Source organism: Narcine bancroftii, chromosome 7, assembly GCF_036971445.1.
Source record: "Narcine bancroftii isolate sNarBan1 chromosome 7, sNarBan1.hap1, whole genome shotgun sequence".
Taxonomy (NCBI): Eukaryota; Metazoa; Chordata; class Chondrichthyes; order Torpediniformes; family Narcinidae; genus Narcine; species Narcine bancroftii.
Genome location: NC_091475.1, coordinates 165,137,590 through 165,158,417, shown reverse-complemented (window position 1 = coordinate 165,158,417; position 20,828 = coordinate 165,137,590). Strand labels below are relative to the sequence as shown.

Sequence of the window (20,828 nt, the reverse complement as noted above, 5' to 3'; positions counted from 1 at the left end):
TGGGAAAGGATTGAATATTGCCTGTAATTAAATGTGCGAATTAGCACATTTTATATTCTCAATGGTGTCGGTGATATAATTATGAACAAGTACTTAGCATTCAGGCATCAAATTTATTTCAAAGCATTAGGGACATGATTGCAATTCATTAATTACTTTAAATTTCTTTGCAGGAATGTTTGTGACAGCAGCAGGAATCTCCCAGCGTGCACCTGTTCACTGGTCAGAGAATGTGACTGGAGCAGCTGTGTGCTTTCCTTATGTGGTAGCTCTGGATGAAGAGTTTGTTACTGTACATAGCATGCTTGATCAACAGCAGAAACAGACCATTCCATTCCGGGATGGCCATATACTACAGGACTTTGAAGGTAATTTAAATGAAATGCCTCCACCGAGCATCCCAGAAAGTAATAGCCCAGGAATCTGTGTAGTCTAGTAGTTGTTTATTTTATCTGATTGTTCAAGCACAGCTCGACGAAATGGCATTCTCTGGGCCTTGGTGCAAAACATGCAGACATGCACCCAGACAAACATTTTCAGGACAAGTATTCATATACACAAATGAATATTGCTTTGTACATATCAGAGTCTTGGATGGTTAGTGTGAGCATTTCCTTTGGTTGTTCAACATTCTCACAACTATGACCATTCCACATAAAGAGGGAGACATTTAAGGTGATCACAATTCTCAAACCTGTACCTTGAAGGTTGTAATGTACCAAGTGTTCATCCTGTAGCTTTTTAAAAAAGTGATTTGTTTTTACTTACGCGTGCCTTTCAGGTTATGAATTCCAAACTTTTCATACTTTGAGATAATGTGTATTTTATCTAATCATTTTACTATAATCTGTCCACTAATTAATATTGTTATTAACTTCCATTCTGGGGCTCTTTCTCCACCAACTGAAGACTCCTCATGAATTTATTTTGCTTTTTTTAAATATTTCCGCAAATTCCTTTGTTTCTTTGGAAATATTCCCAGATTACCAAAATCCTGCAGGTCAGACAACATCTTCAGAAATTTGCTCTTCACTCTTGGTACTGTCAGCTTTATATTTATATATATTAACCAGAACAATACTTGCTATTGCAGATGGCTGACTCGTGTTGTATTCCATTCCAGTATGACACCCAGCTTTTGTATTCTATGCTGGAGCCATCTTCCATATGCTCTCTGAATCACCATCATCTATCTATTTGGCAATCTACAATCTACCTCTGCACTTCTGCACAATTTTAGTAACCTGCTATTTATTGTGTATTCCATTCCTATGTTTTATCTCTCACTTCTCTTAGATTGAATTCTGTTTGCCTCTTTTCAGTCCACCTAACATACCCCTGATGTTTTCTTGCAGCTTATAGTTTTCTTCCTTATTATTGACCATGCTTCTACTTTTAATACCATTGGAAATTTCTTAACCTTTAACATGTGGTACAAATTGCTCACCAAAGGCAAGAGACCTGCAGAATCCCACTATCAATCACTAAAACTATATTGACTGTAACTTTGGTCTTTTTCATTGAGCCATTTCTTAATAGATTAAGAATTGGGCTTTTAGGCTCCTGATCAAATTGATGTGGGATTTGTCAAGTGCTTTGCCAGGTTCCAAGAAGGCCACATCAAATGTGCTATTCTCGTTGTCCATCTTTGTACATCATTTTAGTTAGACATAGGCTTCTCTTTACAAATTTGTGTTCATTTATATTTTCATTCAGAATTTTTTCCAATAATGGCTGACAGATCAGCACCACAATAAATGCCTTTTTCTCATTTAAAAACAAAAACCACCTCTTTAATATTCTTTAATATTCTTCTAGGATTGTGGTAGCTTGCGCATAGCCAAAAAAAAAGAGCATGATGAGAGCCTTTAATATTCATTCTTGCTTCTCTGAAACCCTAAGATGCATTTTATTCAATCTAGCCATTTATCCAAAGATGTCTTCTGTCTCCACATAAATCATTTCCATGCCTTGTTATTCTTTAGTCAATAGTATGTTCTTTTTTTTGTGAAGACTGATATAAATAGCTTGCAACTATATATTTGTGTGAGTGTACATGTATATCTGTGTGAGCCCAGATTCTTTAAATGGGAAGAAAGAATAAAATGAATTTTCTATTAAAAATTGCATATTCTGTTACGCATTTCAAACCACATTGAACACTGATGGTAATATCCTTCAGTAATGTAACTTTTTCCACCACTTGACCTATCAAACCTATTTTCTCTAACAAGATGTTATTTGCCTCTCTTTCCCCCACTCTAAAGGTCAAAATGAATGATCTTCTCTATAAAATATACAAGAGGTTATTTTTTCCCTACTTGAGGGCCGATGTAAATGCAAGTTATCATCCAATGAATTAACTTATCTGTGAAATTTGTGTATACAACAACTTGTATATGAGTGAAAATCACATTTAATACTTGGGATGTTTTCAAGCATGAATGCTGATATTGTCCTGATTCTTCATCCTATGGTTGAAAGGAAAATTATGAAAGGTTGTTATCAAAATTATGAAAGGACAAACTTGGACAACCTTGTCACACTATTTCATTTTAGAACATCTGCAACAAGTTAATGGGTTTCAATGCAATTTTAGATGCTATTTATGGGAACAATAGATGAGTAAAGCAGTTTGCCTTTACCATTGAGTAATTTTAGGTATCACCCTCCACTGTTATTAGTGCCATAAGTACTGAACTTGTCTTTGCATCCAAAACTCTGTTTGCTTAGTTTATTTGTAATCACCCTCTGGATGAGCTGTCTTCTATTCATTTGAATATCAGAAAAAGTTGCAGTAGGAAACCAAGCAGAGCAAATTGGTCTGATCGTTTTCTCTCTGCACTGGTGGTACTATGGAAGGTATCTGAAGAATGTCATTCTTTATCTTCACAATCCCACCCTCAAATTTTTGTTCTTGTTCGTAGTTCCTTATTTTAACTAAAACTTGTCAAATGTATGCCATAATTATTTTAAATCCTGAAAAGATATTACTACCAACCCTGCAATGACCTCATTTAGAATAATCAGTTGTTATCAACTAGTACCTTGATACAGTAATCAGACTGAAAGTACTACTTTGTTGCTCCTCCTCGGTTGAATGAGGAAATGGAGCTTGCTCTTTATTTTTTGTAAGAAGTTTTTTTATGTCCTTTACCACCTTCCAAAAAAATATAGGTTTCTCATTTTGTTTCTACATACTTCCACATCACTGTGAAACTCCCAAAATGAGACAGAGTATGATCTTTCCTAAAGTTGCACTCAGCCAGAAGACTCTAGATTCTGGTCTGTCATCATTTACCTGACTTTAATTATCTCCCTTAACCCCATCTAAGCAAGTTCCCTAATTTCCTTTTTTAACTGCCCACTGCTCTGTAACCTTTTCTGTAATGAGGCAAGCAGCCTCATTTTGCTTCGAGTTCTTGTGATGGGTAGTGAATGCATGTCTTCTTCTGCTAGCTTTTATTGAAGAAGGTATATATTGTTCATTATTCTCCATAAAATTTAAGCCGACTTTTGAGATAACCCTTGTAAGAAGTGCTTTTGTTTTGTTATAGTTAATTTTTGTTACTTTCAGAAATAATTTTGCCCTCAGCAAAAAGAAGTGTCGGCAATATTTGATGGAATAGTTATATGGTTTCATTACCTCTCCATGAAACCCTTCTCTGTCCTTGTGTTTGATTTTTTTAAAATAAATGCTCAAACAAAAGCACGAGGCCAAGCAAACTGAAACAACATTTAGAAGTGGTACTGTGATGGAGTATATATATTTTGGAGAATTTGGTAAAATTAGAGTAGGTTACATACGTACACACATTTTAAAACATCTTATTTGAAATATTGAAGAATTCATATTTAGTAACATTGCAGAGGCTATGGAGAATGTTATGCACATTTCACATGTAGGTGCTAATTGAAATGACATAATTATTTGGAAGAGGAGACAAACTGGCTGTTTGCAAGTACCTACAGAGTGGTCACAGAAAGGTTACTCCTGGCTTTTGTTTATCTAAGACAACAGATGGGAGCGGAAGGATAACTCCTGTGGTTTGCTGAAGAAGGTGGGGGTTTTTGCAAGTGAGAGAGTCACATGGGGCTTTCTAGCAGTCTTGGGGAGAGAGAGAGAGAGAGAGAGAGAGAGAGAGAGAGAGAGAGAGAGAGAGAGAGAGAGAGAGAGAGAGAGAGAGAGAGAGAGAGAGAGAGAGAGAGAGAGAGAGAGAGAGAGAGAGAGAGAGAGAGAGAGAGAGAGAGAGAGAGAGAGAGAGAGAGAGAGAGAGAGAGAGAGAGAGAGACGAGCTCAACAAGCTCTCCAGTATGTGTGTGACACTGAAAGAGACTGAACAGTCACGGCTGAAACAATCCAGGAAAAGCTGGTGGGAAACAAAGCTCCAGAGTGGCGGATGGGTGAAAGTGCTATGTGTCTGATGTTTCTCTTGGAATAAGGGTAACAGAAAGGAACTCTGTGGTAGCCTGAAAGAAAGAGGTTATCATCTGGAGAACCCTGATGGGGCAAGTTTCATCAGCGAAACCTTGAGGTGACCAATGGTGGTACCTCAGTTGTGGAAATCCTGGAACAACAAATCTCTCTCTGCAAACCCTACAAGATCATTCCTGAGCGGTAAATATTTACCTTTCGAGCACCAAAGCCTGGTGAACTTTATACATGTTAAATTCTGTGCACAGTATAAGAATTGCGTGCATCCAGAGAACTTGGAAGAAGGAGAAGTGAGATTGAACTGTGAACCAAAGAACTTTTCTTAAATTTACACACACACATCATACACGTGCACTTAGAATTAGAAGAGGGTTAATTTGGGTTAGTTAAGAGATAAGTTAAAGTTTGATCTGTTTTCATATTTAAAGATAATTAAAAACAAATTTTGTTTAAGTAATTACTTGTCTTGGTGAATGTCTATTGCTGCTGGGTTTTGGGGTCCTTTGGGCTTATAACAGTACATAGAGAAGAAAAATAAATGCTAGGATTACTTCAAAACCTTATAATTTTGAGAAGGCCAATGCTTAAACAGATGACTAATGAAACTACACAAATTAGAAAAGGGTCTTCTTGACAAGTGAATTGATTGCTAAAAGTGGAAATGCTCATAATGACACTGAGCCACTTATTTTACCTGTGTCCATAATAATATCTGATGTCATGAGCTTAAATGCCAAAGAAACTGTTGTCATTTTTTTGAGTAATTCCATTGTTTCTAGAAGAATTGCTGAGATCGCAAGAGATATTGAAAAAACAATTAGTCATTCCATTGCAATCCAAGAAATTCTCTTTATAATTAGACAAATACACTGCAAGAGAATGAAGCTCTTCTCATTGGCCTATTGCCAGATTCTGGAATGGAAACGAGCTGATGGAAAATGTGTTGTTAATCAGAAGGATTAAAACCGATACTAGGGAACTGAGTATTTTTGACAAAGTTAAGAATTACATAAACAAGAATATTATTCCATTTATGAATCTAGTTCCTGATTCAACTGGTGGTGCCGCTTCAATGGTTAGATGATACAGAGAATTCATTACATGCCTGAAAAGATGTTGAACCTTCAATCTCTACTGTTCCTTGCACTCAATGTTAGAAAAACTAAGGATCTAATTGTGGACTTCTGGAGGGGGAAATCAGGAGAACATGAACTAGTTCTAAGGGTTAAGAGCTTTAAATTCCTCCATGTCAAGATTTCTGAAGATCTCTCTTGAGGCCTCCATGTCGATGCAATCATGAATAAAACTTGCCAGCAGCTATATTTCATGAGGAATTTGAGATCTGGTATGTCACCAAAGACTTGCAAATTTCCTCAGGTTTATCATGGGAAACATTCTGACTGGTTACATCACTATCTGGTATGGAGCTATGCACAGATCAATAAAATATTCAGAGTTGAACTCTGCCCATGCCATTATGAGCATTGGTCTTCACTCCAACGAGGACATCTACGAGAGGTGGTGTCTTAAGAAAACAGCCTCTGTCCTCAAGGACCCTCACCTCCCAGGCCATGCCCTCTTCACACTGCTCCTGTCAGGAAGGAGATACAGAAGCGCAAGAATCGCTTCTTCCCCTCTGCCATCAGATTTCTGAATGGATAATGAACCACAAACCTCATTTTCTTTTATTTTGCACTAATTTATTTTTGTGTAATTTACAACAATATTTTGCTGCTGCAGAACACCAAATTTCATGACGTGTTTGTGACAGTAGATTCTGATTCTCATTGCATCATTCATGGGGAGCACTTGGTGGCTAAAAACTTAGGAGGATGTTTAAATTGTTTGCTATCAATTGTCTTAAAGACGGTAAACTTTGTAAAACCATATTGGCTTCAATACCATCTAATCCAGCAGCTGTGTGAAGAAAATGATGAACACTTCCAAACCTCCCGAGGTGAGGTGGCTGTCCAAGGAAAATGTTTTCATCGTTTTGTTGCACTCCGGGACAAGATTGTTTACTTTCTTTCTCATAACGAGCATGGAGAAAAACTTGTTGATGCAAAGGCAGACATATTTTATCTGCCAGATATCTTTGATTATTGAACAAGATCTACCAGTGTAAATACAATAACCTTATTGACAGTAATGAAGCCATGTTTTTTTCCTGAACAAGCTCAAAGCCTATTGGAGCAATATCAGACATCTGGAATACCTGCGATTTCCAAATTTGAACATGAACACAAAAGCACTGAAGGACGATCACATTACTTGCTTATATAAAACATTTCAAGCAATTACTCACAGATCTGCAGGAATGATTTAATAACCTGTTAATCTTCAATATCCTCTATTGGACATTAGATCCATTTGAGGATCAACCAATCGATGTTGGACACAGAAATTCAAGAGAGATTTATTGATCTTCAGTGTGATATGTACGTTGTAAGTTCAAGCAACTTAAAGAGTTTTGATTTAAGAGTGATCTTCTGAGTAGACTTCCAAAACTATGGGAAATGGCTGAAATATTTTTCATTGCCCTTTCCTCAACATGCTTAGTTGAATGTGGATTCAGCAAGGTAGCTTCCTTGACAAAATCCAGAAACAGAGTTGATACCGCTATACGAGGTGACTTTCAACCATCACTCTCCAGTTTGGAGCCTGACATCAAAATATTTGCACTGGAATCCAATCCAGGATTTCACTAACATTTTCATTTTATAAGAATTATTTTCTTAAGTTCTTTTATTAAATTTTCATATTCTTGAGTTTATGTTTAAGGTTCCCTCATTGTGCTCCAATAAATTTTTTTTAATTTTTTTGTAATATCTATGTTCATGTTTTCTTCTTTCCAATATGTTCAATGAGAATGATTTCCTATTTTCTCTTTGTTATGAAATCACAAGCCACAGTTGTTACGTTCAGAATAAAAAGCCTGTCCCGCATCGGACTTGTCAGCCACAAACGAGCCTGCAGCTGACGTGGACATTTACCCCCTCCATAAATCTTCGTCTGCGAAGCCAAGCCAAAGAAAGAAAAACCTTGTTTTCTTTTCACCTCACGTAACAAAATATTTTTTTATATAGTCGGTAGGAAAGAAGTACCAAAGAAACCCACTAAACTTGACTTTCACAGGGAAGGGGGCCTGTAAACTTTGAGCAGAGTCTTATAAAGTTTGAGAATGGAAGCTCTAAACTTAGTCCTATGTGCTTACGTTATACCTTTGCTGATGTATTAAGTGTATTATTTGCAGATCTTGTATGTTTGGACTGTTGTACTCAACAGGGAAACTGATTTTAGCAACTAGTAAAGAGATTCATGTTCTGGTGCCTTTGCCTTTGGAAAGGCAGATTCAAGACCTTCTTGCCAGCCGCAGAGTAGAGGAAGCACTTGTCTTGGCAAAAGGAGCTCGACGGAACATTCCAAAGGAAAAATTTCAGGTAAGTCGGATTTTCAGAATGAAAACTGTCAAAATTATTCTAGTAAACATAAAAACAAAGCAATGAATTCCAGGCTGTAACACTTATTTAACAGAGCCATCCAGTGAAACAATTTGGACCATGTTTTGCCCCATTTCATATACTACCATGTCCAGTGGCATATAATTCAAGTAGAAATTAGGCAAGAGTTTCTCCTTGGGAAGCCATGTATTTTGTTATTAATTTCTGTCATTGTAGTTCTGCATTTCCATTAGACCTCGTACAGACATTATGGAATTGAATAATATGCATTCTATATTCTTTTCAGTTATAGTGCTAAATGTAATCCATTTTAGGTGTGCATATAAATGGACCCTATAATATTTTTGCAGTTATGCCATTGACAATGAATAATTAAAATATTAGACGAAATATTTAAATGGTGAATGAGAATTTCAACACAAGTAGAACTGCCTGCTTTTATTTCAGAATTCGGGAAATTTGGCGGTTGTTTGCTATTTTGTTTGTTGTGCTTGCATCAGAATACTTGCACAATGTAATAGTATTTTGTACATAACTGTAATTTAGCCAGATTTTTGCTGGAATGTGTTTTTTAAATGATTATCAGGTTAATCTTTGAACATGTAACTGAATGAATGATATCTAATAGAAAATAATTGTCTGAAAAATGTGTACAGAATTCCTATTTGAGCGGTCACTGTATCTAAAAAATTTTGCTCTCTGGATCTTTATTTTTAACAGGTTAGAGATTTGTTTGTTCATAATTCAGGTTGATTACCCCAAGGCTTCAATTAACCGCACCTGATTAATTGTATTTCAAGCTATTTCACTAATTACATCTGTTTATAAATCTGCAGGGTATGTACAGAAGAATTCTGCAGCAGGCAGGGTTTATACAGTTTGGCCAGCTTCAATTTTTAGAAGCTAAAGAACTCTTCAGGTAAGGACATTTCCTGTGACAGTATGGATCAAGATATGTGGTGGATTTTGCTTGTTAGTTTGCATCCTAAATCTAATTTCTTGTAATGTTAGTGGTCTTTCACTGCACTTTCATATTATTTCACCAACACTTTTTTAAAAAAGTAGTAAAAGGGATCATATTTCAGATCTAGTAAACCATTAAATAGTCTTATGTATATTACTCCTAATTGTTCAGTCATTTTGGAATTATCAGTTGTATTTTCTTAATTAAATTGTACATATGATCAAGTGGTCAACAAATAATAATTTAAGGAAGACTGATGAAAGACGAAACACTAATGACAACTGTAACCAATCTTGTATGTACAAATTGCAACTTGGTCTGTAGTGAAATGTCCCTTTAATATTTAAATAGTTTTTGAAGCAGCCACTTGCTTTCATAGTTCAGGGTGTTTTTTTTTTAAATCATACAATTCTCTGTTTTTAATAATGCTTAATGAACTATTGTAGCTGGTTCCCAAATGTTCTATTTGTTATGATGTTGTTTAAAAGCTCCAGTTAGATCTAACCCAGTGCACACTTGTTTCTTACCAGGCTTAGATTAGTTATGAATCAGAATTTCATGATGTTGTTTAAAAGCTCCAGTTAGATCTAACCCAGTGCACACTTGTTTCTTACCAGGCTTAGATTAGTTATGAATCAGAATTTCATGATGTTGTTTAAAAGCTCCAGTTAGATCTAACCCAGTGCACACTTGTTTCTTATCAGGCTTAGATTAGTTATGAATCAGAATTTCCTGATGTTATTTAAAAGCTCCAGTTAGATCTAACCCAGTGCACACTTGTTTCTTATCAGGCTTAGATTAGTTATGAATCAGAATTTCCTGATGTTATTTAAAAGCTCCAGTTAGATCTAACCCAGTGGACACTTGTTTCTTACCAGGCTTAGATTAGTTATGAATCAGAATTTCCTGATGTTATTTAAAAGCTCCAGTTAGATCTAACCCAGTGCACACTTGTTTCTTATCAGGCTTAGATTAGTTATGAATCAGAATTTCCTGATGTTATTTAAAAGCTCCAGTTAGATCTAACCCAGTGCACACTTGTTTCTTACCAGGCTTAGATTAGTTATGAATCAGAATTTCCTGATGTTGTTTAAAAGCTCCAGTTAGATCTAACCCAGTGCACACTTGTTTCTTACCAGGCTTAGATTAGTTATGAATCAAAATTTCATGGAATTATCTTTTAGCATAGAACAAGGTCATTCAGCTTATGATTGTGTGCCTTGGCTCGACATGAGTTATCTAATTATTCTCAATTCTGCATCTCTTGACTATAGCGATTAAAGATTTTCACTGGTACCATTTGTTAATTCAGAGCTATTAGTTTAAAGCCTTTAATTGACAGATATTGTTCAGAGAGTCTGAATTATTTATCTGTCTTTTTAATATTTTATAAAACGTTGATCAGCGTGTTTATTTAAATTTTGTCTCTCTTGACAGGAATGGCCGGCTCGATGTAAGAGAGTTGATAGCTCTCTATCCATTACTGCTTCCATCAACCTCTACATTTATACGGTCCCACCCCCCATTACATGAATATGCAGACTTAAATCACCTCATGCAGGGTGATCAGGAGAAAATTACAAAGTGCAAGCGCTTCCTTATGACCTACTTGAATGAGATCCGAAACACTGATGTATCAAATGGATACAAGGAAGAAGTTGACACAGCTTTGTTAAAATTATATGCTGAAGCTAACCATGACAGCTTACTGGATTTGTTGGTTTCTGAAAATTCCTGTCTCTTGGTGGATTCTGTACTATGGCTGGAAAAATATGAGAAGTACGTACAGATGACTTGTGTTTTCATTGCTTCAAGGAACATTAAAAAAAAAACAAGGAAGAGAAGAGACCATTTTGCCTTGTGAAGTTTGTCTATCTAAAGCCCTTGTGATATCTATCTACATTTGTGTTCATTACCTCTTCTACAGATACTTAGCTTGTAGCTCTTCCAGTGTACTCAGGATTAGGTTTCTTCCTTTTGTGTTATCGCCAGATTGTAATGTTTACACCAGGGAATTACCACTTTCCTTGTGAAATTAACTCTGCTCTTTTCATACTATATAATACATTAATCTTTGCAATATTCACACATCTTTAGTAAATCAGTGGATTTGACAAACTTGTTTATTTTAAACCATCATAGTGTCATGTAAGTGACATCAGTAGATGGTGATGTCGAAGGCATTTATGGAAAACAGGAAAAACCCACAAATACAAGAGTTTGAGTGCCAAGAGACTTTTTTTTATAATATCAAGCACACGACCTCCTGTGGAATAAGAGTAACTGAAATAAAGGGTTCAATAAAAATGTAAAGGGAAATCAGCATGAATGTGTAATAAATAATTTTTTTAAAGTATTGATTTAAAACGGATAGATAACTTTCTATCCAGTTTTATAATACACCAGGTATTCCAAGTTTTAAATTCCGTGCAATAGTAAAAAGTGACTAAGGTACTTGATGCTTGAACTGTTGAGAATTGTAAAAAGATCATTTCTGGAAGCACGGTATTTACCTTGAGGTAGGGATTGTAACTATAGTAATTGAAGAAACAAAGGGAAAGTGAAGGAGTAAAATAAAAATATGCTAGAAATGCACAGCAGACTAGACAGAATCAATGGAGTGAGAAACAGCTAATGTTTTGGGTCAATGACATTTTAATGATTGAAATTGGTTTCTCTTTCTACTCATGCTGCCTGGCCTCTGAGCATTTTTCATTTTTATTTCAAATTTGCAGCATTTTTATTTTGCTTGCTGCTTGAAGAAATAAAATCACTTTTTGAGATATAAAGTAGAGGCACTACAGAAGCAGATTAAATGCATTTTTGTGACATATGAATATTTTCTGAGATCTTGGAGCTGCAGCATTTTAAATATTCTTGCATTTGGGTGGTTGTAAGCTTTGTAATCTTTAATGTGTTAATATGTTTTCTTGAACAGGTATTTTGCTCTTGGTCTTCTTTATCACTATAATGGTCAAAATGAAGCAGCATTACAGGTGGAGTATTACTTCATTATTCTTGAATATCTTTTAATATTTACATTTCCTTCAATTATAGACAATAAAGTCTGAATTCTCATAATTGGTAAGTCTCCATGAGGAGAGATGATGCTCCGCGTCAATCCCACACTGATCCCACTGCCCCATGCTCTCCCCACAGCCCTGTATCAATCCCCATACTATGGGGCAGCCGGTGTGGGCTGTCAGTATGGGGACAGTGTGGGGATCGAGACGGGGCAGTGGGGAAAGCACACGCCAGCTGCCCCATAGTGTGGGGACTGATACAGGGCTGTGGGGAGAGCATGGAGCAGTGGGATCAGTGTGGGGACTGACATGGGGCTATGGGGAGAGAGTGGGAAAGTGGGTTCAGAGTGGTAACCGAAACAGGGGTGTGGGGACAACCCGCGCGGGCCGCCTCAGCTCGGGGCCGCCTCAGCTCGGGGCCGCCTCAGCTCGGGGCCGCCCCAGCTCGGGGGCAGCCCGAAGGGACAGGAGCCGGAGTGCACTCCAAGGCGCCTCCTGTGCAGTTGTCCCTTTCAGATGGCCAGCGTTGTGCTTTCAGCGCTGCCACCTGAACGACCATTCCACAGGACTGAATCCGCTTCTGCAGGCGCATTCTTGGAGGAGAATGCACCTGAAGATGCCTTACTTTAGAAGAGATTACATTATGTTCAAAAAGCCTTAATAAGTTGAGACAAAGTAGTTTTAACTTTTTGACAATTTTTTAAAAGTATCTGGAAAAACATGATTTGTTTGCTGTTAGATTATGATTTTTTTTTTTGCATGCTTAAGTACCTCTCTGCACTAGGTCTCTTTTGAAATGACGAGATGGTTGATGGTGAGGTGACAGGTCGTGGAATATTATTGATGTGTACTTAGTGAACATGCTTGTGTTAGTAATTTAATAGTTTTCTCCAGCAAAAGAATACTGCAAGTTCTACTAAAACTGCTTTTTCTATTTTTGATTTTAGGCATTTGTAAGCTAATATTTATTTCCTTTCCTCATAGTTGTGGGTGAAGATTGTAGATGGACAGCTCCAGGATACAACACGTTCAGATCTTTTTGAATATATTGTGGATTTCCTGAGCTTCTGCTCTGATCATGAACTGGTGTGGAAGTATGCTGATTGGATCTTACAGAAGAATGAAGAGGTTTGGTTTTCATTTTATTAATATAGATAATAAATGAGTTGTCATTGTTTTTAAATTTCTTTATAGAAAATGTTAGCAGATCCTTGATATCTGCAAATTTCCCCAGAGAATTGTAGCCCTAGTCTCCAAGTTACAGGCAGGAAATGTGGCATTTCTCCACCATTTATCGTGGGGCATCTGCCCAAAGATCCAATGCCATCTTCTCCATTGATTTCAATTACAAGAAGTGATTCCAAGTACAAAGCATTGATATTTTTAATTGACTAAAAAAAATAGCTTGATTAAATTTCAAATTTGATCGAATACCAGAAACATTGAATATTTTAACAGTTTTGACATTTGGCCAAGTAAGAATTGATGTCAGCTGATTGTCAAAGCTTCCTGAGAGCTATCTTGTGAACACAACTTTTTTGGCTGAACAAGATAACACTCTTTACAATGCAATCGGCTCCATGCAAGACAAGTGGAACATTTCTTTTGTAAATCGGGCTAACAGAAAATTATCAGTTATTGGTTTTGTAATAGTATTATACAAATAATCTTTGAATGTTTAATACACAAATATAATGTATATAATAATTTTAGAAATTTATCATTTTAATATATACTACTGAATTTATTCACAAGCTATTGTTTAAATCTTATGCTACAGTAATATGAATTCATTTTCTGTTTTGCGAAAGTTCCGTTGTCATCATGAACACCAGCAGAACTTTAGGTAAAATGGTGCATGAAATTGAAATTAGAGAATTTTTTTTAGACAATGAATGCTTTAGGAACTCAGCAGGTCAGAGAGCATCCATGAGCAGAAATGGTCAGCGTGAACCACAAGACCTGGGAGCAGAATCGGGCCATTCGGCCCATTGAATCTTTTCTGCCATTCAAATTGTGGCTTATGAGTTTTTCCATTTCAATCTCATTATCCTGCCATCTCTCCATAACCTTTGATGGCCTTACTAAAAAGAAACTATTAATCTTTGCTTTAAATATTCTCAGTGACTTGGTCTGAATTTCACTGATTCACCAGCCTCTGGCTGAAGAACTTCTCATTTCTATTCTGACGGGGTGTCCTTTTATTCTGACGCTGTACTCTCTGGTGGTAGACTTCGCCTTCCTTACTACCAACTCATCCTGCAAATTATCCTTTGGGGAATCATGAACTAGGACTTCCAGGTCCCTTTTGATCTCTGTTTACTGAATTTTCTTCCCATTTAGAAAGTAGTATATTTATTCCTTCCATCAAAGTGCGTGATTATACGCTTCTCTCTGCTGTCTTCCATCGATCATTTCTTTGCACATTCTCCCAAATTGTTTAAGTCCCTCTGCAGATTCCCTGCTTCCTCAATACCATACACCCCTCCACCTATCTTGCTGTGGAGCATGGGGTTTTAATTTTTGTAAATGAATATTAACTGATAAAATTATAATGAATCATTAATTGCCATGTGAATTTACACAAGCCTTTTTTTGGCAGATGGCATTTAAGAAAATTACTGCAGCTTTTCTGGTTTTGATACCATTTCTAAGAGTAACGGAAAGTTGAAGCAAGTGCATGCTTATTCCAAGTATTCACTGTTCTTAAAGAAACATTGTAAGAAGGTGTGTAGGATATGGCAAATTAAGAATCCTTGTTGCTATGATTGTCATGTTGCTATTCCTGGTCAGGTTGGGATCCAGATTTTCTCAAGAAGACCAATTGATGAAAACCAGACAACTGGTATGAATCCAGATGACATTGTCAACTACCTTCACAAGCATAAGAAAGCTGTTGTTGTTTATTTGGAACACTTAGTTTTTGAAAGAAATATTCAGGTAAATCTTTATCAAACCTAGTTATGTTTGGGGTTTCAAAAACATTAGGTACACTTTCATGGAAAGTGCATGCTGTTTTATAGAATTTTCTGAAAGACAAACTATGCAATACTCTGTCTTCAAAATTTTAATTGTAGAAACCTGGATAGAGTGAAATTTTTTTTAAAATGTATTTTGAAAAAAACCTCTAGAAAATAGCATTCTTTGTTAAACTAAATAACTAGCCATTACCATCACACATAAATGAATGTTTTTTTTCTCTGGGGCAGAAGCAGATTTTACCCTTTTTAGCTTGTGCACCTGATAAGTAATACTCTCAAACTTTTATCTTCCTCATCTTTCCCTCCCATTCTCACAACTCACTACTGAATCCAATTGTTGATGACTACAAAAGAATGCAGATGGTGGATACCAGAGCAAAAAAAATTATCTGCTGGTGGAACTCGGTGACTTAATCGCCTGAGTTTCTTCAGCAAATTGACACAGAGTTCTACGTCAAGTAACAGGCCTTTTGGTTCATCATGTCTGGGTGAACTTTTTTCTATGTCAATTTCAAAAATGGTCTATTTATCAAAACAAAATTGATGGAGTTCAATTTGATAATTATTTGTTTGAAGGAATTTCTAATGAAGCCCAAAACTAACTGTTGTTAGTTGCTGTGTCCTATTGATTTTTATACTGGAGCCAGCTGGCTATATCAGATATGTTCAAATATTTAGATAATTTGCATAATTCTTGCTGTAATCTTGGAATTGCCACTTTGCATTCAACAGTCTGTTTTGTTCTGTGCTGATTGCTGCCCAGTTCCAACTGATGTCCAGAACAGGTTTAATGTGGACTTGGATGTAAAGGACCAGTAAATTCCATTGCATTGGACTGTTCTCAAACTTGTATAGCAGAACGGTATTTTCTATTTTCATTGGAATGAATCATTCTTTATCTACTTCTATCTGCAGAAGGAAAAATACCACACGCATTTGGCTGTATTATACCTGGATAAAGTACTAGAATTGCACACCCAGGAGGGGAATGTTTCACAACTAACTTCAGCACGTTGTAGTCTAAAAAACTTGCTCCAGCACTCTAATCTTTATAGAGTTCATCTTTTGCTGGGTAAAACATATTTATACTTTTCTGATGCTTGTAGTGTTATTATAACAAGTATTCCTCTATTGTCTGCACTAAGTTAAATGAATAAAAAGCTGTTGAGCAGTACTTTCTATGAATAACTTAACTTCAGTGCTCAGTTGAAAGAAGCAATCAATCTTAGCAAGAGTTGTTCATATTTTAAAGTCTGAGGTGATTCATAATTTCAGTCGGCAACTGTGCTGTTAACATTAATCAGTGCTAACTTTTCCAATGCTAGCAAGCGACTGTGTGGCTTTGAATCATGATCATGAAATGCCTGATGAGAAAATATCTATGCAGACTCTATCCTTATTAAGTGATAGACTGACATCATTTTCTTAGTCTTCATGCATGCAGTGCTGTGTATTCTGACTTCTGTAATTACCTGCAGCATGAAAAGACAATCCTTTTAAAAAATCTTTTGAAACTAACTATATTAAAATTCTGATAGTCTGGCACTCATGTTTTTTTAGTGGTGCCTCACCTGACCGATTATCCAACAATTCAATGTTGTTCCTATTAGTAATTATTTTCTTAGATTTTACACAGGATTTTCAAATGCAGATTATTAGAACTTTACTGTACGTCATCTACAAGAATAGGAACGTAACATTTTGTTTCTTCAGCTGTTCTGTAATATGTATTTTCCCCAATACCTGCATTACAGGTAAAGTTAAAGACACTGATCTCCACATGGAATGTGCAATATTGCATGGAAAACTGGAAGAACATGAAAAAGCTCTTGAAATCCTAGTTCACAAGTTAAAGGATTTCCAAGCTGCTGAGGACTACTGTTTCTGGAATTCCAAAGGCAAGAGTCCTTCATGCCGGCAGAGGCTCTTCCACATGTTATTAAGACTGTATTTGCGCACAGATGATACCACTGATGATCTAGTTATGGCTAGTGTGGACCTTCTGAATAACCATGCTGTTCAATTTGATGTAATTCAAGTTCTACAGCTGATCCCAGAGGAGTGGTCATTACAACTGGTTTCACCATTCTTAACCAAAGCAATGAGAGGGAGCTTTCATGCTAAGTGCACGACAGAACTTGCATCAAACTTAGCAAGATCTGAAAACTTAATTTTTAAATATTCAAAGGTGAGTAGCTTTTTGTAGAAGGAAAAATTGCACTTGTCCAATATACTTTCAACTTGGATTGGGTAAATCCTTTAAGAAGTCAGTTGCAAATATAGAATTATTTGATATTTGATTTGCATTATGAAATGAGGAACCTTTATCACTACATTTTTTTATTGTCCATTCTAAACTGTTATGTGATGAAATGAAATTGAAGCATTGAGATCAGATTTCCAAAAATTTCATTTGCATTGATATGCTTCATTAATTTGTACCCTCCTTTCCATCTCGCTCACCCTGTGGACACCTGCCAGTAATTTATCTCTTCACCTTTCCCCAGAATGACCATTTGCTGTGAACAAGATCTTTACCATTCACCATATTTTTAAAAGTAGTTTTGATCCACTTTTGTTGAATAGATTGTTAGATATCAAGCGATGTGAGGAAAGTGCAGGAAGGATACTGAAAGGTCAGCTATGATTTTATTACTGAATTGGAGACTGAGGGATTGAATGGCCTACTACCACTTTTGATTTTTTTTTTTGTTCTTAGTACATTCAATTGCAATCCCTTAGTGGCTGCAATAGAAATTTGGTTTATAGGGGATGACAACTTGTCCTTCACTGAAAACCACCTTTCTCATTATTAGACAAATCCAAATCACCAAAGTTGTCTTCTTACCTACTTTTGTCCTTCAAGCATTTGACGTTGTCTTAAAATTCTTGTTTCCTCCTACCAACTCTGTATTATTTCTAACAACTTTCCTTCCTAATCTTCTGTGCTTCTTAAAAATAAAATTAAAATGATTTGCAATCTCTTTTGCCTTTACCTTATCTTTAGATTTCACTGCTGTCTTCCTTTGATCAGTTTCATCTTCTAGTCTCCACCTATATTAACAATACTCGCTTGACCTTGTGGTTTTATACAGCCCCAATTCTTATTGATTCAGTCACAAAAAAGGCCACTTCTAGGCATTCACGTTCCACTTGTGTCTCATTCCTAATTCCAATTTTTGGTGTGTCTAATGAATGTAGAACGCAGACTTATGAAGAGTAACAATGTCTATTTTCCATTAATATTGAACACCAGAAAGTGCCTAGAAAACCGTTGTAAGATTAGCCAGAATATTTACTTCACTTACTTGTTCTTAGCACTGATATGAAATGCATCTCTTGGTTTCACTTCTGTGGGGAACAAATATTAGGCATGTTTGTTCATCCATTCAATTGGGTTCAAAACTCTAATGTACTTGCCTATTATTCAGTTGCATTTGGTTGTCTTACAATGTGAAAATTTTGTAGGCTGAGTTCCAATTTTTGCACCCAAGATGACTGTACTAATTATATCATTTTTCTCCCCAATGCGATTTTGAGTTTTTAGCCGCAAACTGATTTTTTAATTAATTTCTCATATTTTCAGGTAAAATCAAGAGGAAAGAGTATTAAACTTTCAGAAAAAAAAGTGTGCCGAGTGTGTTGCAGCTTTTTCACAGAGCCAGTGTTTGTGCGGTACCCAGATGGAAGCCTCGTTCATACCCACTGTGCTAGAAAATCCCAGAGCCTGCCTGCCACTGACAAGAAGTTTGTCAGTCTTAAAAATCATTCCTGAGATATTAGTCACCCCTGTGTAGATCAATCACTTCAAAGTTACTTTGCTGCAAGCCATGGTAAAGAAGAGGTCCATGCTGCTAATTGAAAAGGAAATAGTCATTACCAGTCTGCATCTGCTAGAAGCTTCAGCAATCTATCTTGTTTGTAACTGACAGCACATGTGTGAGTAGTAAATGCAGCCAAGTATTCTCTGAACTATAATTTTTCCCCAGTTTTTTTTTGGGGGGGGCGGGGGTGGAAAGTGTCTCCTCGTAGACTTTTGTGTAACCTGCAGAGAACAAACTAATACTTATTCTCTGCAGGTTATACAATTTGACCGTCTTTAACTCCATCATGACTAAGACTTTGGTTCTGTACTTCCTGGTGGTTTTGGAACATTGTCCTGTGTGCAAGTACCTGACCCTTCAGCTGTGACCTTACATTAATCAGGTGTTGATTTCCCCTGCTCTTCGAAGAACTTCAATTTGGAACATCGGAACAACCAGTGATGGTCATGGAATAGCTAATTACTGATGACCCAAGGATGTTCATGGCCACACAGTTGATTTTGCACCAGAATATATATAATGAGACTGTTATTGCCCATTTACAAGGTGTGTAGCCTTGGTGTGATAACTTGCTGACTAGCTGGTTTACACAATAAGTAAGCATTAAACTTCATCTTTACCATCAGGTGACAGTGGAGAGGATGACACCAATGAGCAGGGGTTGGGGGGGGGGGGGGTGCAGGGGGAAAAGAGGCAGAAAAAGATAGATCTCCAAAATGTTGTTTATGAAAACTGTATATTGATGGTGAATACATATCGTTTCCACAGAATTTTAAATGGAAAAGGATTGGAAGGAATCTGATTGGTTAGATTTTAGATTAAACAGTTCTATTTACAATTAGAAAAGATGCTTTTGACTGCTGTATTAAAAATGCCAATTAAGTAAATGGCCTGCAGTTGTACAGTGTTACTTCCTGAAATAACATTTGACTATTCTGAAACTCCTGCAGATTGGAGCAAAGGACCTTTTGATCCCGTATTCAAGAACCTTTTAACAGACAGATATATATTTATCCATGATGAAATTAAGTTATTGATATTGTGATTAACCCTTTTATCTTGGCATTGTTAGATTTAGCTTAAATAATACGTTCTGTACTGATTGTATCTCCATAAAGCTGAACGTGTAATTTTATAAAATTGTAGTGAGTGGGCTTTTGAGGATAGTCATGTGTATCTATAGGAAATCTGCATCACCACATAATCAAAGGATTTAATGAATAGTGGACTGAAGACCTGTAGCATTACTATTGCATCCATTTCATGTATTCATGGATTAACATGTCTTGAGCGTTTTATTTACCAATGTGAAAAATAAATAGAGGATTGCACTTTCTTTGCAGCATCGCTCTTGTACCTCAATTATTTTTGTTTCTTCTTTACAAAATCTTTAACATGATCTCTGTGGATACATTTTATTTGATATCATTTAAGTTACTTTTTTTAGTGATTTCAAGGACATTTCTGGACTTTAATGTATTCCAAGGTTACTAAGACTTGCTTAAGATGAATATTTTTGAAAATACTTGGATGGTTAAGTTTGCAACTTATTAGTTGTACTACAGTATACTATTTTTTAAAAACTAAAGAAACAAATTCTGCAGGAAGAAAATAACCAAGTTTTTACAATTCCAGTACATTGAAACAATCTAATGAAATGTGGAAAATTGAACCAAAGTGCATGTTTGCTCTTTAATCACAGATATGCACTTAATGTTTCTGTGGTTTTGTACAGTGTATATGCAGTAGTGCTGGTAATAGTATTGTATATTATGGATTATAATCTAAACTTGTTTCCTCTGTGCAGACATAAACCTTGTGGCATTTAAATAGAAACATTTTAAATTTTGAAAATTGCCCAATACAGTGAAGTATTTCTACTTTAATTGTTGTATTTAATTGCCCTGCTTATGTAAAACCTTGCTCTGTATATAGAAAGAAATGCTTAATTGTATAAATGTACAGATAATTTTAATAAATTCTTTCATTTGGGAAAGTAGAATTAATTTGTATGAGATTTTTAAAAGTGGGCTTGTAGCATCGAGAGATCAAGAAATACAAGTTGGTGAATGGGGCTTGGTGCAGTGAATGCCAACAGTATGCCAGCAAAGTTTAGGATGATCTTGGATCACTGTATCAA

General features: G+C 36.1%; 1 protein-coding gene across 3 annotated transcripts in view; it reads left to right on the top strand.

The window, feature by feature from the left end:
* Positions 1–19,366, top strand: part of tgfbrap1 (transforming growth factor, beta receptor associated protein 1) — a 54,483-nt gene extending 35,117 nt beyond the window's left edge. For all 3 annotated transcript variants that reach the window (XM_069891117.1, XM_069891118.1, XM_069891119.1), the window contains 10 exons: positions 174–368; positions 7,721–7,875; positions 8,733–8,815; positions 10,298–10,639; positions 11,799–11,856; positions 12,868–13,011; positions 14,677–14,823; positions 15,780–15,936; positions 16,619–17,052; positions 18,451–19,366. In XM_069891117.1, coding sequence (XP_069747218.1) covers positions 174–368; positions 7,721–7,875; positions 8,733–8,815; positions 10,298–10,639; positions 11,799–11,856; positions 12,868–13,011; positions 14,677–14,823; positions 15,780–15,936; positions 16,619–17,052; positions 18,451–18,639 — 1,904 coding nt within the window. In that variant the 3' untranslated portion in view covers positions 18,640–19,366. The remainder of the gene's footprint in view (positions 1–173; positions 369–7,720; positions 7,876–8,732; positions 8,816–10,297; positions 10,640–11,798; positions 11,857–12,867; positions 13,012–14,676; positions 14,824–15,779; positions 15,937–16,618; positions 17,053–18,450) is intronic.
* Positions 19,367–20,828: the final 1,462 nt, after the last annotated feature.